This window comes from Condylura cristata, unplaced genomic scaffold (assembly GCF_000260355.1).
Source record: "Condylura cristata isolate star-nosed mole 26May11 unplaced genomic scaffold, ConCri1.0 scaffold00020, whole genome shotgun sequence".
NCBI lineage: Eukaryota > Metazoa > Chordata > Mammalia > Eulipotyphla > Talpidae > Condylura > Condylura cristata.
This window is the reverse complement of record NW_004567121.1, coordinates 20,418,807-20,443,692: the sequence shown is the minus strand read 5'-3', so window position 1 is coordinate 20,443,692 and position 24,886 is coordinate 20,418,807. Positions and strand designations below refer to the sequence as shown.

The 24,886-nt window shown below is 40.5% G+C and overlaps 1 protein-coding gene across 1 annotated transcript; it reads left to right on the top strand.

Annotated features, from left to right (window-relative positions):
* Positions 1-849: 849 nt before the first annotated feature.
* QPCT (glutaminyl-peptide cyclotransferase) lies at positions 850-24,179 on the top strand. Its single transcript, XM_004686290.2, has 7 exons — positions 850-1,065; positions 9,373-9,519; positions 13,209-13,487; positions 16,775-16,951; positions 19,353-19,452; positions 21,866-21,982; positions 23,562-24,179. Exons 1-7 carry the CDS (start codon positions 958-960, stop codon positions 23,705-23,707), a joined length of 1,074 nt encoding a protein of 357 aa, XP_004686347.1. The 5' UTR covers positions 850-957; the 3' UTR covers positions 23,708-24,179.
* The last annotated feature ends 707 nt before the right edge of the window (positions 24,180-24,886 follow it).

Sequence of the window (24,886 nt, the reverse complement as noted above, 5' to 3'; positions counted from 1 at the left end):
TGCACACAGATGACCAGACCCCGTTAGAGCACTCAGGTTTGGTGGTCCTGGGGTAACCTCTTGGCTGCCGGCTAACAATCTCACTTTGGAATAAAAAGTGTATGGTGAGTGATTGTCCTGACCATTTAGACCAGAATTTTAACTTCATGAACAAAATTGAGATACTGTTTTTATGTTTTTCTAGGATTTTCTTGATAGCAGGCATCTTTGATGTTACAAAGTATACACTGGAGACACAACTTCCTAAAGAGTCACTGTGAACACTGGAGATCATTATTTCAGATAATTAATGAGACCATGTGAGACCATGTGGTCCAGTTGAGGAGTGTGATAATCTCTTATAAGGCAAGACAAGAGGAAAGGGAGGGAATGAAGAGAAAGGGGGGGGGGGACACTTTAAGGATTCTAGTTCAGGCTTTGTGGTGTGTGTCCCAGTTTCCCCATCAAGAATGGGGGATTAACATCCACCTTACCTGGCTGTGAAGATTAAAAAAAAAAAAAACAAAACAAACAAACACAAAAAACAACTGCGGGAAAGCACTTCTGGCTGACAGAAGTATTCAGAAAATGTCAATTTCCTGTGCATTCCTGCTAGTAAACCCTCATAGCCCCACAAAGTCTGATGAACGCTGCCCGTTCCTATCCTAGTTATGGCATTTGAGATCATAAAAATTCTCTTTTTTCTTTCTTCTGCTCTCCAAGACAGGCTGTCTCGATTCCCCAGAATTCGGAAGCCTGCCCTCCCAGGGCTGTCCAGCCCCCTGTTGCTAAGGTCAGGGGAGGAGGGCTCCGGCTCCCGCTCCGGCCTGCGCAGCGCAGCGGGGAGGCGACCAGGCAGCCAGCGGAGGCGGGCGCAATCAACCCCAGGGTGGAGAAAAGGGAAGGCGAAGGACGCGCGTTCCCGGGCTCGTGACCGCTGGCTACGCGGGGAACCCGCGCCTAGACAGCCCTGGAGAGATGGCAAGCGGTGGGGACCGGCGCGCGGGGGACACCCTCCACCTGCTGCTGCTAGTGGCTACCTTGTCCCCTACGATGCTGGGCGCCGTCGCCTGGACAGAAGAGAAGGTGAGGGGCTGTGGCTGCGTGATGGCCCCTGGGCAGCTGTTGCAGGGTGCGGGAACGCCGGGCGGGGCGAGCCCCACCTAGGTGGGGCGGGACGCGGGACAGAGCCGCGGTTCCTGGCGCAGGCACCCTGCCTTTACCGAGCGTCGCAGGACCCTGGCTCTGCGTCCTCCCCCGGGTGCCTCGATGGCCGGGCGAGGCACCACGGGAGACGCCACGGAGCTGGGTGATGTCACCAGCCTCCCCTGCCTCCGGTCTGGTGCGGGTCCTGATGGGCACAGGAAGTGGGTTTCGCTCGAGGCTACTATGCCTGGAGGTGAGGTCGCCTCATCCAGTCCCTGCCCACTCAGACCCGCAAGGCCAGCGGTCTGGCGCTCCCCACGCCGACACCGAGCCAGCAGAGCCTGGGGGGTGTTCCAGCCGCTCCCCACCGCTGCATCCCAGGAAGCCCTAGGGACGATGAAGTTTCCATGCAGCCTCTGGACAGACATATGCTGTTGATTGTCTGTTTTAGATTTTTAAGCAGAGGCGCTCTCAAAGAAGGAGTTTAACTGACGAGGCGCTTGATTTTTAAAATATTATTTTCTCAAAAGAATAAAATACAGTGGTCAGAGAAAATGAACTTAGTTGTAGGTGGAGATTTCGTACAAGGGACGCAGGATAAAAGTGATTTGCAACTTCCCTCTGTGTGAAATAAACAGGTTCACAATTATTTTCCTTTCTTGGGTAACCTCCTGAGGTGATGACATTGCTAGGAACTTATGCAAATCTGAATGGTATTGGAGAAAAAAAAATGGCATACTTTTGAAAGTGCTATTCAACAGATCTTTACATGCTTACAGTATGCCTGCGTTTACTCACATATTTGACATGCAGGGCACAGTAGTGAAGCAAGAGTCTGGGGTGACCCAAGTGTCCTCTCTCACCCAGCCACAAGCATATGGACACCAATAGCCTACCTCAGTTCTCTGGGTTGTGCTTAATTAGCCCCACCATTCAGGGCCCATGTCCCCACTTACACAAAGAGACCACCAGCCACAGACAACCTGTGGGCTGAGGGAAGTCCACTCAAAAATGACTTCACTGTTCAATAAAAGCTGCTACTTCCCATAAGGTTCAGTAGAAGTGACATCTATCAAGGAACGTTGTTAAGTAGTTACATTCTCTCTTCACATCACTGTAGGTACCCCCAGATCACAAAGTGGGAAGGGAATCTGAAGTACTTGAATACAAAGGCACAACAGACATGTCTTTATGATACAGCTAATGGGTGGGGCTGTTTGAACAAAGCGAAGGGGATTGTTGGTAGGCAGGATGAATTTGTGAGTGGAAGAAAGTGCTGTGATTCTCAAAATGTTTTAAACTAATGAGAATTGAACTCTTGAGAAATATCTTGTAAGGTAAAAGCGCCCATTCACATGTATTCTCAGAAGCTTCTAATCACTTCCTTTGGTAAAACCAGTTGCTTTCAAATGGCTTTTTGTGAAGGAAGCAAAAAGCACAATCAGCTGTGATGATTCCTGATTTCTGGTCCCCTCCTCCCTTATTTTTTCAGGTTTTCATATAAAGTCTCCTGGGTGGTCAGTACAGTTTGCAGCCAGGGAAATGAATTTGTTCGCACTGAAAGACATGGCTCCCTGCTTTATATGACATTTAACTATTTTATTTATTTTTATTTTTTAATTTTTTAAAAGATTTTATTTATTTATTCGTACAGAACTGGGGTACAGGCCAGAGATGCGGAGAGTGAGAGGATTCACCAGAGACAGAGTGGGGAGCAGAACTGGCAGACTGACAAAGTACACTGCTGAGGGGAGCAGCAGGCGGGTCAGGAGAGGTCTGCCCCGCCATGTGATCACCTCCAGGGCAGGCAGGAATCGAACTCATGCTGAAGTGGCTTTAGCTTCTTAGTGCTGTGCTTTAACCCGCTGCACCACCAGGAAGGGCCCCATTTAACGATTTTAATCAGGTGAGGTGTGCCCTTGGTACGCTGCTTTGCCAAAAGGTGCGGTATGGTAAAGAAAGCCTGGATTTTGAAATCCATTTTCATTGCTTTGAAAGAAAGGTGTGTCTCTCCCAGAATCACGTAATAGGGAAAAACAGTTCAACCCTAGTTTGTGGTTATGCGTAGAAAATTGCTGACTTGAAACTTCTAAACAATTTTCCCATAGAAGCAATATTGCCAATCGTTCGACTCAAAGCTGGGCCCACAGGTGTATATGCAGGGGCATCCACATGCCAGGTATTTGATATGGCACCATCTCACCTGCATCTCACGGTGGCCTCTGGAGCACTTACTGATGTGAAAACTTGATCACAGTTACACCACGTCCTTTCCTCCTCCAGGTCTTTTGGGGTGGGTAAGTCCTACCTAAAACTTCAGGGCACAGTGCTCAGGAAGTGAAGAGTGTGGTGTGTGGGACCAGAGATACAGGCAAGTTGTCCCTTTTTGGTTTAGGGACCCTACATGGAATTCCAAAATAAGTAGCTAGCTTTTGGCAACTTCTTTCATTCTCCCACTCCCCCTTTCCCTGTAACGTAAAGGTCATTCTGGGATAGATTTTATTCCAATGTTACTTTTGTCTCCTGCTCCCTCTCCCTGTTCCCCAACCCCTTTCCTTTGTAGAGACAAACTTCTTTAGTACAAACCGGTCAACTAACTGTTTAAAGGTATACTCCTAGATCAGTCCTTCCTCAGCATGAATGACTACTGGCTGTCGAAAGGGTTTCAACACATGTATTTAAAAGGAAACTAGTAACTCCAATGCACTGAAAAGCACAGTTTTTTTTTTTTGAAGTTTCCCAATTTTTCAGTTAATATGTACTCATCTTAGAAAACCAGGAAAATACAGAGAAGTGTATTAAAAAGTTAAGTATTTTCATTTATAATTCCACATTCAGAGCTAATTGCTATTAACCATTTTAATATGTTTATTTCTAGTCTTGTTCTTCCTCTCTCTTTCCATATATACACATATATACATACATACAACCTGTTTTCTATTTGCAGAGATAACTATACTTGTGTCTGGGTTTTAATGAGAATTGCATGAGCTACACATGTAAAGCATTTAGCACAGTGGTTGGCATATAGTAAATGCTCGATAAAGTTATTGTTAAAAATAAACATACACAAGTGTTTCATGTATATGCTACATATATATCTTGCTATGTCTCTCAATACTTTATCATTAGTATCTCCTTGAGCCAATAAGACTTACTTAAAAGTTACCAGTTGATGGTTATAAATCATCATCTCATAATTTAACTATACTTTTAGATATTAAGATTATTTCTAATCTTTACCATAAAGCTGGAACTAATATATTTGCTTTTTTTTTAAGGTTTATTTTTTATTTTATGCATTCAGGAACTAGGGTATAGGCCAGAGATGTGTGTGTGTATGGAGGGGGTGCTGGTGAGAGGATTCACCAGAGTCAACATGGGGAGCAGAACAGGCAGATGTACTAAAATACACTGCTGAGGGGAGCAGCAGGTCTGTTGTGCCATGTGGGTCAGCTTCCTGGCCAGGGATCGAACTTGGCTGCAGAGGCTGAGGACAGCTCCATAGTGCTGCACGTTAGCCTGTTGCACCACCAGGGAAGCCCCACCTAATATATTTTCATTGGTAGGATTTTCATTTATTTTCACAAAGGTAAGGAGAAATATTCAAGTCATAGTAGGGGTAAAGGGGCAGGTGCTTTGAATAAAGGAACCACAAACCAGAGAATTGGCCTCACCTAATAGTCCTCCAGGGTCAGCTCTGGGCAAACTATTTTAGCTCTTTCCAACAGGTTGGATTCTTTGGGTTCTGGAGCCACACGTATTCTAAAAGTCCTTTGTGTTTCCCTCTTCCATGATTCTAAAAGTCCTTAGCTCTTCTCTTGGAAGCAGCAATGGAGATGCCACAAGACAGGGCTAGGGAGGTCAGTGGCAGGTAGGCCAAATTTTGATAGGAGAAGAAAGCATGATGTGCCATTCTGGAGCTTCTATCTGGCAGGTGAATACTAGACCAATCATTTTTCAGATAAGGAAGCATTTCCATGTCACTAAAAAGTGACAGAACTAGAATTGGGCTTTTAGGTAGAGGGCTGTTAGCATTGATAAAGTAAAAAAAAAAAACAAAACAAAAAACTTTTCTCATTAATTCCCAACTTTTCCACAATTGCAATAGTACTGTTAGCAGCATCTGACACATACAAATTCAGTCAATGTTGGCAACATTGAATTTACAGGTAGACACAGGTGCTAATTGAGCAGTGTCTGGGAGGCACTCACATGGCGTGGGAACTGGAACGGAATTGGCTGTGTGTCTGTAATGATCTCCCTTTAAATCAAAGGTCTGGAACCTCAAATCTCCTGCAAGCTGGGCTAGCTCTACAAATTATGTAATTAAAACCCCCTTGGCCTGGCACCCTGTGATTCGCCTAGAGGAGATGCTTCAGGATATCTGGTTCACATTTTAGAAAACAGAAAGATTCTTGTCAGCCAAAGTAGACTTATTGTACTTTCTGCCTGGTTGAAAAAGACAAGGCTTGTTCTTCTGAGAATGTCTGAACCAGTAGAAATTCATCGAAGTGCCTGCTCACTAACTTAAACCTAGAAAATTGGGGGGTTTGCCTTTAACAGTGGGCTCACTACAGTTTTGCCTCATTTACTTTCCACGTGTTCAAGTCATGCTTTTCCCCCAAGTGTCTCCTCTTTATTCCTTCCTCTCATCTCCACAGTTTTGTATTTATTGAGTTCTGAGAGCAAGGCTCTATAAAAATCGAATGGATGCCATTTAGGTTGGAAAGGTCAAATGCTTTTCCATCCAATGCTTTAATGAATAGAAAGGTTTAAGTAATTGATCAAGTGTGGTGGTTTCCCCTCCTTTATCCTTTACTGACTGGAAAGCTTTTATCTTTGTGATTTCACAGGGGGATCTGTACCCCTAGGGAGGCGGAGAGATCATGGCTCTTTACTGAAGGATGGTCAAGCTAGGAGCTTGAGGAACACACCTGTGAGTGTTTGTCAGGACCATCAATTGGCCTGTCAACTGGACTTACCCATCATTCATCCAACAATTTTTGGTGTTATTTGTCAACTCTATTTTTTCCATAATACTTGGTACAGCTGCAGATACTCGAGGCTTATTTATTTTCCTGTTCTCTCTCTAATCTCTCAAGAATTCTTTCAAGCTTCCACAAGTCATCTGTTTTAAGCACAAACTTAATTTATTTTCAGTGTGGACATGCAGTGAAGCATCCTCGGTGACTGACTAGGCTCTGGGAAAGAATAATGAACAGTAAATAAGGACACTGGTGAAATGCCTCTGGCACAATAGTTGATTATGACAGTGACTGCCCCAGTTAACCCACCTGTAAATCACACCCAGGGCAAAGCCCACTCTATGGAATCACTGCATTTTCTGGTTCTTTATGCCAGTAGCTGCCTATCTCCTTCATCTTTATAATTGCTAGTGCAGTCAACTGACTAGGTATTTATGATGGCCGAAATGCCCACTTTGTTGTTATGGAAACATAGTCTTAGTGCAAATGGTTGTAGAAAGATAGTACATCTGTCCTTACCTAGAGTTTATTGAGAGCTTAATGTGAGCCACTGCATGACTCTGGGGAAATAAAAAAGGGCTTTTATTTTATGCCTTCCTGGAGCTAACCTGCTGTATGCAGGAATGACATCTTCCTCGAGTCAACCAAGGAAGCGGCCTCCAGTTCAAGGCAAAGTGGTGAAGGCAAAGAGCCTAAAATGTGCAGGGGTCAGCCTGGGACAGCTGAAGGGAAAAGCCCACAGGGGAAAGGCCCCGCGATGCAATGCTGAGGCCCCACGTGGGCGTAGCCTGGCTCTGTGTTGGGCCTGGGAAGGGTGGGTACCAGTGTGACTCAAGCTTGGGGAACCAGGGTTGGTGGCTCTTCATGGGGCTTGTTAGGTAGCAGGAGAGGTCAGGCAGGCTCCTGTTGGCCAGGTTAGGTAACATGTAACCCTTCTTGCCTCCATGTTCTTCTTTTCCCAACTCACATTTCTCTAGTTGTGGCCTTTAGTTTTCACATTCTTTTCAAAGTGCTGTTTGAGAGCACTTAACATAAATCCTGAAGTTTAAAGTCAGTAACAGATCGGTTAAGGAACTGCATTTTAAAACATATCACCAGGAAGCAAGTAAATCTTAAGATGTCCAGGTACTGCAGCAACAGTTGGGAGTCTGTTGCAAGCTTGTTGGTGATGTGGGGAGGCAGAGAACGAGCAGGGGTCTGGAAGTCTGTGGAATGGGCTTTTTGTGGGCTTTCTTGTAACTCTCCCAGGACAGTGGGAAGTGAGCTCATTTCTGTGAGCCTCAGTTTCCACTGATATAAAGCAAGAAGGTTGGAATTAAGCGATTTCTTCTAGCACTAAATTCTATACCCCGTTAATGGTTGACTGAAGGTAAGAGAACTCAAAATGATTGACTGTGTACTATGACAATTTGCATATATTAGTTCACTTAATTATAGTTACCCTAGGAAGTAGGTGTTATCACCTTCATTTTAGAGATGAAGAAATTGGCCTTTAATGGGGCTGAGTAACTGTGCCAGAGTTACAACTAGTAGGTGGCAGGAAACTGAGTTGAGAGGTTGAGTTGAGATCTGTCTGAATCCGTGGCCCATGCTCTTTTAGAGTAAGGCAGCACATCAAAGTGCAGATAAGTAATTAGGCACAGAGCATCCCCTAATTCCACAGTTTCCTGGAAGCCATGTGGAGTGTTTCACTGGAGTGAAAATAACTGTGATTATTCAGACATACTCAGCTGACACTGACCCTGAAAAGGGCTATGACTAAGCCAAACCTCCAATTTCTGCTTTGCATTTCAAAGAAATTCATATTCAATGTTACCTTCATCATTCCCTTTAGGATGAAATCATTGGGTGAACCACTCACTTCCCTATAGGAAGGAGGAACAATTGCTCTTCCATTCCTGATAAACATGTAATGAATGAATAATCCATCATTACTTGTGTCATAAGAAAACACACCATGGGGAAAGTAATATTCATAATGCACATTTGAATGTTATGTTTATTAGCTGGTTAAATTAAGGTTTACTTAGCTAATGTGTAGGTGCACTTAAGAATGTGAGCATTAGTAGAGTATTAAATGATATTAGTCAAGATAAAAAGTATATCAATATATAAGTGGGTTATGGAATGCTCAAGTTCTGACTGAAGGGAATTGTTCAACTGTTCAATAAAAATAGGTCATGAGGAGCATAAAAGTAATTTAAAATTTTCTAGTAGCTACATTAAAAAAGTAAAAAACAATATGTAACATTGATTTTATATGTACTTTATTTAACTTATAAAATGGAATATTTTAATAAATCATTATAAAGATTATTGAGTTAGTTTACATTTTTTTGGTACTAAGTCTGAAATCTAGTCTGCACTTAAAGCAATTCAACTAGCTACATCTTAAGATTTAGTAATTCCATCTGCTGGTAGTCACTGAATTAGACAGATCTAGTTCAAATTCCTAATTTTGTGAGGGAATGAGAAATTAAGTGTCTATAACCAATAAATGACAGTCAGAAACTTTGAATTCACCTTCTTTGACCCTAGGTGTTGCTTATTCTATAATATCACATAGCCTTTTATAGAAAAATTATGCTAAAAATGAATGCATATTGTTTTGTTGTCTGTAGTTTTTTAAATATCAGGTGTTCTTAAGAACAGATCAGTAATTGATATTTTTAAAACTTAGCTTTACACAACTGTACCAAAAATCACTAAAAGTTACATAACATAATGTTAAAGATTAATTCTCAAATTTAAAGCATTATGCTAATTTTGCATTTTAAAAAGCTGCTAAAACAATTAATTTAACTTTTCAGATGTAAGAGGCCAATTTTAAAGTATCAGTAGTTTTATTGACTTTGCCTGACACAAGAGCTGACCCTTTATTTTGAGGTTCAATGCAAATTTTTTTTTAAAGATTTATTTATTCATATAGAACTGGGGTACAGGCCAGAGATGCGGAGGGTGAGAGGCTTCACCAGAGACAGAGTGGGGAGCAGAACAGGCAGATCCATGAAGTACACTGCTGAGGGGAGCAGCGGGCAGGTCAGGCGAGGTCTGCCGCGCCATGTGGTCACCTCCAGGGCAAGTGGGAATCGAACTCATGCGGAAGTGGCTTTAGTTTCTCAGTGCTGTGCTTTAACCCGCTGCGCCACCAGGGAGGGCCTCAATGCAAATATTTTTGGATTGCAAATGTCTCTGGCAATGTTGTAAATGTATTATGAAATGGTAGCCAGCCAGTTCAGTAATTTTATTTAATCCTCAGAATTATCACCAACCAGCCATTTTGAATTCGTCCTCTCTTCGGCAAGTTGCGGAAGGCACCAGTATTTCTGAAATGTGGCAAAATGACTTAAGGCCCCTGCTGATAGAACGATATCCTGGATCCCCTGGAAGCTTTGCTGCTCGCCAGGTGAGAACACACACACAGACCTAAAGATTGTCTGACATCTCTGTCTTCACATAAGAGATAATGGGGGAGCCAAAGTTCTGAGTTACCTGAAAGTGAGATCTGCCATCTCATCTTCTTAGTCACTCAAATAGGCAACTAAAAAAGTTAAACACTTGAGTAAATGTCTATTCTGGATTGAAAAATATATGTTAACCTAAATCAATGCATGTGTGAAATCTTTGGGGTTTAGTATCAGACTGGAACTGCTGGGCTGCCTGGATTTGGTCTGGCTGATGGTTCGATTTTAGGCTTCTTTTATTATTTTATTTTTTAAAAAGATTTATTTATTTATTCATACAGAACTGGGGTACAGGCCAGAGGTGCAGGGGTGGTGAGAGGATTCACCAGAGACAGAGTTGGGGGGCAGGACAGGCAGATCAACGAAGTACACTGCTGAGGAGAGCAGTGGGCGGGTCAGAGAGGTCTGTGGCTCCAAGCGGGTCACCTCCGGGCTGGGGATCCACCTTGCCCTGAAGCGGTTGCAGCTAGCTTGCAGTGTTGCATCCTAACCTGTTGAGCCACCAGGGAGAGCTGACTTTCTGCTTTTTTTTTTTGAGAAGAGAATCACCAGTTTTAGAGAGCTGTTACCTAAATGGTAGAAGACAAAGGGTTTTGGTTTTAAAGATGAAGCAGATGGCACGGAGTGGTCATGAGGGGCTGCACTAATGGCCTTCACTTGAAGAGGGTTATACCTGTACTCAGAACTAAATTTAAACAAGAATGGTAGGCAGTTTTTTCCTACCAAAGCCCTTTTGGGCATTCAATGGTTTATAATTTATAGGTTATAAATAGTAATTACAGGTTATAGGTTATAAAGATGATAGCTAGAAAAGACCCTCAAACTCAAAAATAATGAGCACTTGATATCAAATTGGTTAGTGAATTAACTTTTGCAGTTATCAATAAAGACGTGCATTGCTAGCATATATTTCATTGTCTACATTTTTATTTATTTTATTTCTGTCCCCTTTTCTCTCTTCCCCATTAAAAAAAAAAGTATAACGATCCAAGATACAGTCTGTTCTGGCCTGTATGTTAGCGCCCCTGGGGCCCAGGTTTTTTGCTACCTACTGTTAGGGCAGCTCAGCTGCTGTCGATGCCCTTCCAGAGCCCGTGCTTCCTGCCTAAGTGCCTTCTAGCGAGAAGAGCAGTGGTTTTTAGAACTTAGTCTAGAGCATTGTAGGGGGAGTTGCAGACTGAGAATTTAAGCCAAAAGCACAGCAGCAAGAAATATTGGTGACCTGATTAGCTTGTGCAGCCAATTTGATTGTTTATAAAGAAATTAGTTGCTAAGATAAATAAAAAATATTTATACTGAGAAAAATCATTACCTCAGGGAGAGCTTTCTTGGAACATTTGTGATGCTTTTGTGGATTTAGAGAGATCAGGACAGAGAGATCAGAGGTGGTTGTCAAGACCTGTTTAGTAGTTGAGACCCAAGTTTGCATGTGAGAAATCAGCTGAGCCAAACTAACACACACACACACACACACACACACAAATATTTAAACCCAATTCGTTGGATAAGTATTCAGGCTGCTATTGACATGCAGGACATTTTACAGAGCAGTTCATCATCTGGATACCAGATGTTCTGGAGTATATGTGTTTTGTTTTGTTTTGTTTTGTTTTTTCATATGACCCCTTTTATGAAGAGAAAAAAATTTCCCCAAAATTTGAGCATAGCTTTCTGAGGAAAGCAATTTTAGTGGCATGGTGATTTCTCTCCATTGAAATTACAAATGTTCTATGTCATGTAACTTAATACATTCTTATTGAAAGTAATTGTTAGTTGTAGTCAACCCACAGTTATTCAAAGTCTACAGTGAGCAAAGCTCCGGAATTAAGAATGATGGAGAATAATAATACAAATGAGATATGAACAATAATGTCCAAAAAGTTAAAAACATTTCCTTTCATTTTAGGAAAAGACAACTGGTAGATGTAATAAAAAGGCAAGATACTGGTATACTAGCTATTGGAGCCAAAGTCCATCTCACTACAGAAAACAACGTGGGCAAACTAGGGGCACTGTTTGTTTGTTTGGCATTTGCAGGATTAACTGTAGAATGCTGCTCTTCCTGAAAGCTTCTTGAAACAGTTTCTAAGGCCTTTGCCTACGTGCTGTGTCATAGCAGTCAAAGCAGACCACACAAGACTTGGCTGGGCTAGGATGTTGTATATTTCTTGGGGGGAAAAGATCTCCCAATCATTTGCAGTTATTATAAGTTATTTATTTTTCACTTCAAGGTCCATTCCCACTGGACAAATTTGTGGGACAAATTACTAGTTATATTGATGGTTAATTTATTGTATGAATTTAAAAAACATTTTTAAGGTAGCATTTTAAAGTAAGTGGAATATGGTCAGAAAAATGAGACAAAGGAAGAATAAATATAGGAAAGGGCAGATGGAACAGAATGAACTCACTCATATCTTCTCATACTACAAATTCTAAATTTGAAAAGAGGGTGTCTTAATCCTGAAAGAGATGTTTCTTTTCCATCTGCTGCATTTTTTCTATCAGTTATTATGTTGCTTGTAAGGCCCACAATGACCAGGAGAGATGGGAAAATAAATTCTTTCTTATTCTATTTTTTAAAAGGATTTATTTATATATGCATACAAGACCTGGGGTACAGGTCAGAGGTGCTGGGAGTGAGGGCCACCAGAGACAGGGTGAGGAGCAGAACAGGCAGACTGACCGAAGTACACTGCTGAGGGGAGCAGTGGATATGACTGGAGGGGTCTGCTGTGCCATGTGGATCAGCTCTCTGGTCAGGGATCAAACTTGTGCCACAGTAGTTGGTGATAGCTTCATGGTGTTGTGCTGTGCCACCAGGGAGGGCCTCTTTCTTACTCTTATCAACATTTGCAATGGGTCTGGCCCTACCTTGAATGCAGAGAGAAAACTACTTGATGTCATATGGCTCAGATTTGCTCATTGAGTCTTAGATTGGTCAGGACTTCATCCATGCCCCAAACATCTCCTTGTTATGGATTTCTTCCTACATTTTCTTTAGCAGAAGAGCACAAATACCCTTTGTTAGTCTTCAAGACATCAATGAAGTATTTTCTGGACTTGGGGCACATGCTAAACCCTGGGGACAAAAAGACCTACCACTGTAGTTCTAGGGCCCCCCCAAAGCTTAATGTGCTAATTGAGACATGTTGGATCCTAATATGCCTCAAACATGCCTTCAAAGCTGCCTAGAAATATTGCAAGTGAACTTTAGCACCTTCAGAACTAGCTCTCTATTGCTTGACATGTAGAATGTCAAATATATATTATTGACACAAGCAAGGGACAGAGAGATTTGTAAAGTAGGATTCTCACCCTATAAAATATACACCTCTTTGCCAAATATATGTGTTTGTGTTAAGTGCATAGAGAAGTACAAGGAGAAGGGAATGAACAATGTGCACTAGGCTATTAATGTTAGTAATATTAACACTTGGTTGGGGGTTGACTGGCAGGAGGAAGGTTATAGGGGAGGCAGAGGATTCACATTTTTGTAAACATCCTTGCTATTAATATAATAGCCATATATTACATTTTGACTTGAAAAGCTGTTACATAAAAATTTTAAAAATTGTTAACAAATGAAAAATATGTCTCGACCTGACACGTTGTATTTTGTTTTGATCAGCACATCATGCAAAGAATTCAGAGACTTCAAGCTGACTGGGTCTTGGAAGTAGACACCTTCTTGAGCTGGACACCCTATGGGTACCGGTCTTTCTCCAATATCATCAGTACCCTCAGTCCCACTGCTAAGCGTCACTTGGTCCTCGCCTGTCACTATGACTCCAAGTATTTTCCCCATTGGGAAAACAGGGTGTTTGTGGGAGCCACAGACTCAGCTGTGCCATGTGCGATGATATTGGAACTTGCCCGGGCCTTAGACAAGAAACTTCTCTCTTTGAAGGTATCTGTTTCCCTCTTGTAGCTTCTTGGGGTAAAACATATTAGCAATAACTCAGAGTAAACTCTAGAATCCTTGGGAAGGTAATTTTTAAATGTAGGTTTTTTGAGTACATTTTGTTCTTTGCTGTAAAATTAGATAAGGTTGAATGATATTAATTGGAAGACTCCATTCCTTGAAATATTAACCTTGAGAAGTTAATACAACAGTGAATTCATGATTGGCACCTGCTTTCTCCATTATGAATTCCCTTTAAATTACATACAGCATTTCTTTGTGGAGAGATGACAGGGTGGTAGAACGGTACAGGCACACTTAGACCTGTGTCTATTGCTTCCTGTGTATAGCCATGAAATATCATAACCTTCTAATCTGAGAAATGATGGCTCTCTTGATGGGGGCAGGGAGCTGCTGCAAAGTTTCTCTGAAGCAGAGAGTGCGTAATTCAGACACATCAAGATGAAAAGCATGAAGCAGAAATGCATTATTGTCATTATCTGTGAATCTCGGCTCAATTTTATGAAGCATAGCAGATCTTTTGTTATGTTTTCAGCTCAAAATACTTCTGGGACTCTCAGATGTTATTTCAGCCTCTGTGTTCTTAAGGGTATATTGGAAAAAAGTGCTAAGCTAGAAGAAGACATTTTGTTCTGATATCACTCATAACCAGTAAACACAATAAAACCAAAACAAAAAACTTTGTTTGCAGGCAGCAAATGCCTTTTTTCGTCCCTCAAAGCTTTATATAGGAGCCAGCCTTTGATACAATGGGGGTAAAGAAGTGAAAGGTTTATCTTGTAATAGAAGTAATAGAGATATTTGGTTCTATTTTTGCTGGATATGCTGAACTTGAAGAAAGCAAGAATTGTTTACAACCTCTCGGTATCCTTTCCACTGTTTTTCCATTTTGTTTTGTTTTATGAACCCTCTATAAGGTCTTTGTCCCATGTTCTCCCATGCTTTTAACTAGCACCCTCCCCTAGCAGTTCAGTCAGAGAGTTCAGAAGCTGACATAAAAGTTAAAATTTTCATATTTGCATTTCTTTTATAAGGACATGAATTGATGTATGACTTAAAGACACAGCCTTTGTGGAGGGTGTGTTTTCTTTTGGTGAGATTCTTTATCTTTCTCTAGGGAGCTCTTATTTGCTTTGGGGGACCAGAAATAGGAATGAGTAGGTTGTTAGGTGGAGATCCCTATTAAAAAAATAAAGTAAATACAGAGACATTTTAAGTAGCTCTCCTAGGAAAATTGGGAGAAAAAACTGGCTGTGAATAAAACTTTTGAGAGAATATGATATAGTCTTCCACTAGTACTTTAATTGGCATAAAAAATTTGTTGTAAGCTCTTTGACAGTCATGGATTAGGGGAGTAATGATTGAAAAGACTAGATACGGAAGCTGTTATTGTCCGAACTCCTTGCATCCCTACTAGCTCCAGCAGTGAGATTACACACACATTCACATCTTCTGTCTTTAATTTTGTTGTGTTCTCCCACTGGAATGAGGAATTGTACTTCTTCATTCCTTGACTTTGTTCTTGGCTCTTTGACTTACCTTGGCTGATGGGATGCTTCTAGCTGTGACACCAGCGGAAGCTGGAAATGTGCTTGTGCATGTGGGATTGATTTCTCACCTTTGTCATTGCAAAGGCAGGGCGATGAGACTTCTTCCTAATCTCAGGAAGAGGATAAGAGAGTTGTCTCTAATGGGTACGCTTGTACCTTATTGCTTAATATGAATAAACCCAACGAATGACCAGATCTTTAAGTCTCAGGCATGAAAACAAGCACGCAAGCATGCAAAAAAAAAAAAAAGAGAAAATGGTTCAGAAAAACTGAGTACAGGAACAGAAGATGACTTAGAGGACAGTATTAAATCTCTTTAGAGGGAGAAGGAAAGCTTACATCCATAACAGAGAAAGGAAGTGTCCAATTCAGTTCCAGTTAGTTCCATTAGGAACACAGGCCCTGGAGACTGTGACGAGGCTGAAAGTGCAGGATTGTGTGTTTCTCAGCAGCTGGTTCAGTGGCTTAATTCAGGCACAAGATAGGCAGAGTTGGACTTCAGTTTCCATTTCTCCATGTCAGTTTGACCAAGGTAAAGAGAGGGATGAAGCTGAGCAAGCACGCAAGAGTGATGAGAACAATTGACTGCCACTTAAGCTGAATATGGAGTGACATGAAGACCCCATGAGGGTGAAGGACTGTGGAAAAGTGAATGATTCAACAGACTAGGGTTTCCTGTGGAGGTGAAGGACTGTGTGGGGTTAGGGTACCAGAAGGACTAATCTGAAATGTGAGATTTGTAAGATGATGGAAGTTATAAAGTGGATCACAGTCCTACTTAGCCTTCCAAGTCTTGCTCTAATACTGTCACTTCCAAAACAACTTTTTTGATGCCCAAGCATTCTGTCACTAGTCTGTCCAGTTTATAGAGGAGTTTTATGTTGCCTTTGTGATCCTTGGAACATTTGGTCATGCTCATGTATTTATATTTCCCAAACCCAAGTAAAATATAGATTCTTTAAGGGAAAGGCTGTAATTATTATTCTTTTTGCCCCAGTTGCATTCCAATGGCAGATTTGTGAACTTAGACCCAATAAAAATCTGCAGCCTAAATGAGTAGAGAAAAAAGCAAAAAAGACTTGCTTTGCTTTCAGGTTGGATTCCCTGATAAGCACACTGTTGACTGTAGTTTAGCAACTCAGTCATTCCTTAGCATGTGGCTTTGGCTCAACACCTGTGACAGGAGGGGAGAAATGGAGTAAGCAGAGGAAGAGTTAAGTTGCATTACAGATTCAGCATCAGCTTCAGTGCACTCCTGGGGTGCTCTGGAGGTGGAATGGCCAGTTGAGAGAGCTCCCAGGCCCTCTTAGACAAGCCTTTGATATAGCATACCATTGGCTCAGACAAATCCTAAAGGGACTAACAGCTGAAGGCCTTCTGCTGACAGTTTTCTCTCTGGAAGCCAAAACAGTATGTCCCTTGAAAGGGAACTGGGAGGTGTCCACCCGAGCAGACTAATCATTTCAGGGTTCTCTCTGGAGCTGGGAAAAAAAAACAACACTTCTCTTTTCAGAAGTCATGCAAGAAGATGAAGTTTCTGTGTGTGAACTGTGGGAGGGGTGATGATTTTTGGAGGAAGCGGTGCAAAATAAATGTTGGCATATTTTCCCTTGCTCTAGTAGCTTCCTGTTCTACCTTTTCCCCCAATGAATAGGAAAGTCTGTTGTTATTTTTTTAATCCTTGCAGAATTTTAACTATCTTTTTGCTGTGTTTGTTGCCAGAATATTTCAGACACCAAGCCAGATCTCTCACTCCAGTTCATTTTCTTTGATGGAGAAGAGGCATTTCTTCACTGGTCTTACAGTGACTCTCTGTATGGATCTAGGCACCTAGCTTCCAAGATGGCATCGACGCCACACCCACCCGGAGCGAGAGACACCACCCAGCTGCATGGCATGGTGGGTCTGCATGAGCTCTCTGGTGCTGTAGCTCAAAGGCTGTGCTTCACTGGAAGCCATAGCTACACCAGTCCCTGACTGAAAAATGCTATAGTATCCTTGGAGCAGAGTGTTTATAAAAGAACATTCCTTGGCAGACATTGGAGTTTTGAGGACTCCCAGAGCTAAAAAAGAATGATTCTGGGTTAGAAGTTATGTTTGAGCTTAATTAAAATGATGTAAAAAATGAGGTAAAGGGAACATCAGATTCGGTTCAGTCCACTCAGAGCACCTCTAGACTGCCCCAATGCTGTCTAGAGGTGGAGAGAACAAATCCCTTGTTTGAGGGCTCCATAAAATTCGAGGAGGCTGGGTCATGAGAGAGTGTGGAAAATGAAGGACATAGTGTAGGGTGGAGAGTTAAGAATGTCCTGGGGGTTTCAAAGTGTCATAGTGACTCTGAGTGTGTCTGTGATATATTTTTAAATAATATAATAGTTTCTTTTTACATCATTTTATGCATTTTTTTCATCTCAGTTGTAATCCCCGTGGGCTTCCCATTGCCAAATCACCCCTGTGCCATCACCATATGTCTGTGATATTTTGATGTCTCAGTTTTGGTGTGGTATTTTCAACAGGGGGTTGGAGACATTATGATGCTGCTTAAAACCCTGCTCTTATTACCAATGAGTGCTACACAAGGTCCCATTTCTACCCCTGTTCCTGACCTACAACCCCTGGTCCTTCACCCCACTTTGGATTCTCTCTTTACTTTGACTTTTTTCTCACATTTAGCTTTTACTCAGCCTTCAAGTCCTTACTAATGCCAGCTGGCAACGTCATACTACCTCTATTTCTCCTCCAGCTGGTGTCTCCCTCTCTGAATAGATGGCCCAGCCTAACCTCCTTTCCCTAACTCTGTCCTTTGCCTTCTCATTGACCTTTACCTTACAAGTCCAGTTTGCATGAAATACCCTTTATGACTCTAACACATCTGACATGGACATTTTGTCCAACTTATTGTCCACTGGTGACTCTTAATGGTGTCAGAGGAACATGGTTAGCACCTCATCCAGCCTCTTCTGTCCAAGTGGCTGGAAAACTTTTGAAGAGGAAAGACCTGGTGGATCAGTAGCAGGGACAAATTTATTATTCAGTCCAAATATATGAATCCATAGTGATAATTAAGAATCTTAGTAGTTTACCCAACCTTTGAATATAACCCTATTTTAAACAAATCTTTTTCCTTCAATGAATATATTTAATCATCATTAATGAGTTAGTAGATACTATAAACCTAGAATATGCAAATTTTATCTGTTATGCTAGATAATTACTGGTACATTGTCTCATTTGTGGAAGTTGGGAGTTTTTTTTTTTAATAATATAATAGTTTATTTTTACATCATTTTGCACATTTTCCTATCTCAGTTATAATCCCCTTGGACTTCCCGTCACCAAATCAGCCATCACCAAAGTCCAGTGCATTTCCCCTCCCCCCACTGTTGAGGTTTTTTTTTTTTTTTTTTAAGATTTATTTATTTATGCATACAGAGCTAGAGGTACAGGGGCAGTGAGAGGATTCACCAGAGACAGAGCGGGGAGCAGATCAGGCCAACTGACTAAGTACACTGCTGAGGGGAGCAGCCTGCAGGTCAGGAGAGGTCTGCTGCGCCATGTGGATCACCTCCAGGGTTGGGATGGAACTCGCACTGAAGCATCTGTGGCAGTGCTGCATCCTAACCCGTTGTGCCACCAGGGAGCGTCCCTAAGTCAGGAGTTTTTAACCTGGGGGATAGTCTTCAAGGAATCCTCAGGCCTGCTGGTTATTGTACAGCCCAAACAATTACAAAACACTGGTTCAATTATAGAGGCTTATAACCAGAGAGGCTTTTAGAGATTAGAAAAGTTTGAATTCCTCATTGGATAGGAAATGAAGTAGAGACAGAGACATAAGGTTAGATATCGCCTCGTCAAAAACTTTTTTCTTATTAACTGCTTTGAGGAGTACTATCCAAGTACTCACTTATATGCACTTGAAACATTATAGACTAAGGAAAATTGCCAATTAGAATGGAATGAGATCAGATAGGCTTGGGTTCTTGTCTGGAAAATATAGCAAATGTACTCTTTAAAAACAAATAAACTATGAAATATTTGTCTAAATTATCCTTAGTGATATCCTTTTGGACTTATAGACACGAAACATCTATCATTTTCTATTTATCTTCATTGTGTAAGTAAGATATAAAAAGTTCTCCAAAAGTAATTACCGTACCATGTTATTAAACTGTCATACATTTATACATAGTTGCTCATAATAGTCTCAATTATTAAAGTACAGTTAATTTTGATTGATTTTTCAATGTGTATAAAAGGTGCTTTGGTTAACAGTGGCAAAACAATGTTTTTTCTCTCCTAGGATTTACTGGTTTTATTAGATTTAATTGGAGCTCCAAACCCAACATTTCCCAATTTTTTCCCAAACTCTGCTAGATGGTTTCAAAGACTTCAAGTAATTGGTAAGCACCGCTATTAAAAAGCAGTCTTCTTACTGACAAACATTTTTGGGAAAAAATTAAATTTACTATTTCAGTGTATAATTTAATTATATGATATACTTTTCTGGCTTTTTTCTTACTTTGTTGGCTAGCTTATATTACTATTCATGTCTCTTGGTAGGCTTACATTGGTTTTCTGCATGAAATTGCATGTTGGAATGGAAACAAAATATTGCTTTTTATATTTGCATATCCTTAGAAATTTTTTGAAAATATTTTCTAAGATCCTTGTTTGAAACAATTTGGAATGCATTTATGGAAAAAATTTATTCAGTAAACTATACCAGCTGATGATGAATGTTATGTCCTTATAATGATAACAAAAGATATTCTTCATTTTTTTTTAAAGATTTATTTATTTATGCATACAGAACTGAAGGGTACAGGCCAGAGGTGCAGGGGTGGCGAGAGGCTTCACCAGAGCCAGAGTGGGGAGCAGAACAGGCAGAGTGACTGAAATACACTGCTGAGGGGAGCAGCGGGCGAGTCAGGAGAGGTCTGCCTCGCCATGTGGTCTCCTCCGGGGCAGGCGGGAATCGAACTCATGCGGAAGTGGCTTTAGCTTCTCAGTGTTGTGCTTTAACCCGCTGCGCCACCAGGGAGGGCCGATATTTTTCATTTTTTTCCTTTTCCAGCTCTGTTTTTGTCATCTATTTTCCCTACTTATCCAGATGTTGTTTTCTTTGACTCTAGTACAATCTCTATCTTCAACTGAGTAAGAGATTGGATGTAACATCTTTCAAGAGTCATTTAAGAGATAGCTTAGTGTCAAATAAGTGAGGGCCAGCTAGGTCTGGCCAGGCCAGGCCAAACAAAGAAACAGGTATCTTTGGCTAAGAGAGAAACTTGGACTTGGAAAAGGAAATATCTTTGTTCCTCTAAACCTCTACCTCCAGCACATACATGCGCACACACACACACACACACACACACACAGAAAAACCAGTTGACATCAGGAAGAGGTAGATTTTTATTATAGAATCTGGGCTGGAGGTTCTGTATTTTGAGGTCAGCACTTTAGACGAGGAATTCCTTACCAGCCGCACCGATTTCTTGTAGTAGGATAGAATTGTGTTCTTTCTAAGCAGTAGGAAGAGTATTGCCATCTTAACTCATGTTTCTGCCATACATTCAGAACTTGCCAATACCCAGGTCTAGAATATCATGAGAGAAACTTTGACCTGGAGCTCACAAGCTTATTTTTGGCAAACTTCAGTTCCTACTTTGAAAGATTGCTATCGTGACTTTATTACCATAAGGTTCTGGGGCTGCTTTCCTCTAGTATGTTTTCTTTTCTTTAATGGTGGTCTCAGGAAGTTGAGTTTGGCCTTCTTTCAAGGATTTTGTGCACTTTTCTTATTTCCTCCATCAGAATGAATTTATATCGGTAACTTGCACCTTAATGCAATTTTAGCCCCTTATGTTGCCCTTCCCAGTGATATTTAGACTTCAAACTACATCTCTAATTACATAAGGAAAAGTTATATCCTAAGGTAAATGTTCCTAATATCTTATTACATGTGCATGCTTACCACATTACATTTCCTCTGTAAATTTAGCAAAAAAGAAAAGAAAAAGAAAATCCTAAAACAAAAACAACTATCCTGGGAAGTTTCAATTTTCTTAAATTCTTCTTGTATTCTCTTGTAGCAATGAACATCTTGGAACCATGTAACACAGAACATATTTTATGGACTATGTAACTCTTGAGTCCTGGTTACAAGATGACAAGAACAGGGACTATAAACTAAAGGTTCTCAAAGTTGAGCACCACCAGAATCACATCCAGGAGCTGTTGCAACAGATTCCACCCCCAGAGTTTCTGCCTCAGTAGGTCTGAGGAGGGGCCAGATGGTTCACATTTCTCACAAGTTCCCAGGTGATGCTGATGTTAATGGTTAGAGAACACACCTTGGGAACCACCAGTGGATGTTGTAATGATGTCTCTTTCTAGAGAACGTCTGATCAGGGTATTTCATCTCTATTCTGTTTGAGTATTCCTCTCTCAAATCCTCATGTCTCTCCTGGCATTCTTCATGCGGGATGCTAGGTGACTAAGCACACAAGCATTTGTCTTCCAATTTCCTCTGACTTTCTCATTCTCCATTTCTCTATTAATCTATTGAGTTTTATTCCTAAGGAGATTCTTACCCGTAAATCAAGAATCATGTATGATTCTTTTCTCTGTAGAACTACTCCAAAATGAACACACCCACGTTCAGCCCAGGTATTTATTGTCATGGGTGTGACTGTGCTTACTATTACATAATGTTTCGGAAATGATGTTCACATGTGCTAAGGTTTCATACTCTGGGCGTATTCTGAACATTGATCAGATAAAAATAAATATTCATCTGCTGTCTGTCACCTGCAGAACATGAACTCCATGAATTAGATTTGCTCAGGAATCACTCTTGGGAGTCGCCGTATTTCCAGAATTATGGTAATGGAGGTGTGATTCAGGATGATCATATTCCATTTTTACGAAAAGGTAATGTGTGTGTGTGCATGAGTGTGTGTGTGCTCATGTATGTTGTATGCATGGGCATGCACATTTTTTACTTATTGTATTTATGTGTATTTGAACTAAGGGATGAACTTTACATTTAATTAATTGATTAACTAAATGTCCAACAATATCATGGCTTCTATTTTTTCATGAAAGCCATTCCAAATTCCTGAATATGCACTTCTATTTTTTCTTACACCTCTAATATTTATGAAAAAGCTTCTATCACCACTGACATGCTACTTTCTACTTTACTTTTTTTTTTTTTTTTAAGATTTATTTACTTATGTATACAGAACTGGGGTACAGGCCAGAGATGCAGAGGGTGAGAGGATTCACCAGAGACAGAGTGGGGAGCAGAACAGGCAGATCGATGAAGTACACTGCTGAGGAGAACAGAGGGCAGGTCAGAAGAGGTCTGCCTCACCATGTGGATCTCTCCAGGGCAGGCGGAGATCGAACTCATGCGGAAGTGGCTTAAACTTCTTAGTGCTGTGCTTTAACCTACTGCACCACCAGGGAGGGCCTCTACTTTACTTTTTAATTGAGTTAGACTATCTCCCCTCTAAGTACTAACCAGGCCCCACCCTGTTTAGTCTGATATCAGTTGTGTTCAGGGTCGTATGGCCATAGATTTATAGAATTAGATTGTGTTCTTATACTTTATGTATTCTGATGTTTTTCTGGTTAATGAAGATGAAATCTATTTGATATTAAGATGGTGGAAATCTAAATCAACCCAAAGACTTTTGCCTTCAGGGTCTTGCTTTTGCTTCTCTACTCCTTGGCAGGAGTAAAGGCCCACTTTGAAAATGTAACTTAAATTATATTACTTCTCTGACTTAAAGATCTGGTGGGTTGCCATCACATAGAATACATTTTTACTTGACTTACAAAGGCCTCCATTTTCCAGCCATTTTCTGACTCTCTTCTTTTTCTCCAACATCACTTCCTGCCTCTCACTCAAGATATTGGTCTGATCCAATCAGAGTCCTCATTCCTGTTCCTCAGTCAGAAACAGCACACTGTTGCTCAGTTGCTAAATTGCCCATTTGCACCTGCTAATACTGCTGCCTGGAATACTGATTTTCTGCGGACTTTGCTTTCCCTGTTGTTGCATGTCTCTATATTTAAATATTAGTTTCCAAATAGACCTGACTGGGCCCTGTTCTCTGCCCCTCAATCTCTAGTCCTTTATGTATTGTTCTCTATAAACTGTATCACTTTCTGAACTTACTTTTTATTTTTGTTTTCTTGCCTCTTTCTCTACTGGAGTGTAAGCTCCATTTGCACAGGGTTTTGACTTTATTCTGATAAAATTTGCAGTCCTAGAAAGGAATGGCACAAGGTGGGCCCTTTGTAATTACTTACTAAATGAATATTTGTTTAATGAATGAATGATTTTGGAGTACAAGGGAAGCTAGATAGAAGCATTATAATAACACAAAGATGAATTATTCACGGGCTTTATAGGGTACAGTACTCTCAGACTTTTGCTTAAAAAATGACATTTTCTCATGAGAAATATGCACTTCATTGTAAGCTGGTTCTTTCTTATTAGGTGTTCCAGTTTTACATCTGATACCATCTCCTTTTCCCGAAGTCTGGCACACCATGGATGACAATGAAGAAAATTTGGATGAAGCAACCATTGACAATCTAAACAAAATCATACAAGTCTTTGTGTTGGAATATCTTCATTTATAATATTCTGACTTTGCTTATGGTAACTGCACCTAGTATTGCATTAAAAACCAAGGTGCCATTTCAAATAATCCGACTTCAAACATATGCTGTGTGGAAACTTCTATCCTATAGAATCAGTCTGTAGGTACCTTTGAGTATGTGACCAGTAAGTCCTAGATTTACTTCATGTCCTAAATTGATTGTTAATTTTTATCTAGAGATTAAAGAAAGGTAAATGTTGAAAAAAACAGAAAATAAATCTTTTAAAAAATTCTCTGGATAAGAAATTATGACAAGTCAGATTCAGATATTTAGTATTATGGCCTAAATAATACTAAAATATGATGGTGATGTGCAATGTGTAGCTTTAGTTTTATGATTTTTTATATTTGGGAATCTATTGCATGTAATAATGAAATGTAAGGTGAAAATTCTTAATTTTCTTTGAGAAATGATTATAGGGTTTATTTCATGGACAATAAATCAGAATTGAATGCCACAATGTGAATCATTTTTTAAAAAATAATTACTATTATTGCAAATGACTTTTTAAAAGAGATTTTATTTATTTATGCATATAGAAATGGGGTCCAGGCCAGAAGTGCAGGAGCAGCAAGAGGATTCACCAGAGACAGAGTGGGGAGCAGAACAGGCAGATTGACAAAGTACACTGCTGAGGGAGCAGTGGGAAAGACAGGAAAGGTCTGCTGCACCATGTGGGTCACCTCTGGGGTGGGGATCGAACTTGCACTGAAGTGGCCACGGCTTGGCTTGGCTTAGCTTTGCAGTGCTGGGCTCCAACCTGCTGCAACACCAGGGAGGGCCCACTTATATATATATATATATATATATATATATATATATATATATATATAAAATCATACCATTTATAGCTTAATTTTTGTAGCTTTATCAATGTAGCATTTTCACTGTAAAAATAATAAAAAATGGGAACTAGATTTAAAATGATAATTCCATTATATTAACAATATCTCCTTTCATAAAAACCCCTTCCATTCTTTAGTTTTTCATCATATATGTTTCGATGCAGATAAACAATAGTTATAATCAAACTACATCTATATATTTTTCTGCTCTTTTGTGGCTAATTACATAATTACCAATCACTTATTTACTGTTCTAATCTTGGGTAAAGATAAAGACAGAAAAAGATTGTTGAATGTGACCTACAGCATGTTA

Excerpts from the sequence above, each read along its gene's own strand:
- QPCT (XM_004686290.2), top strand. The coding sequence starts at position 958 with ATGGCAAGCGGTGGGGACCGGCGCGCGGGGGACACCCTCCACCTGCTG. Across the intron at positions 13,488-16,774 it reads AGAAACTTCTCTCTTTGAAG|AATATTTCAGACACCAAGCC; the intron begins GTATCTGTTTCC and ends GTTTGTTGCCAG. Across the intron at positions 19,453-21,865 it reads TCAAAGACTTCAAGTAATTG|AACATGAACTCCATGAATTA; the intron begins GTAAGCACCGCT and ends TGTCACCTGCAG.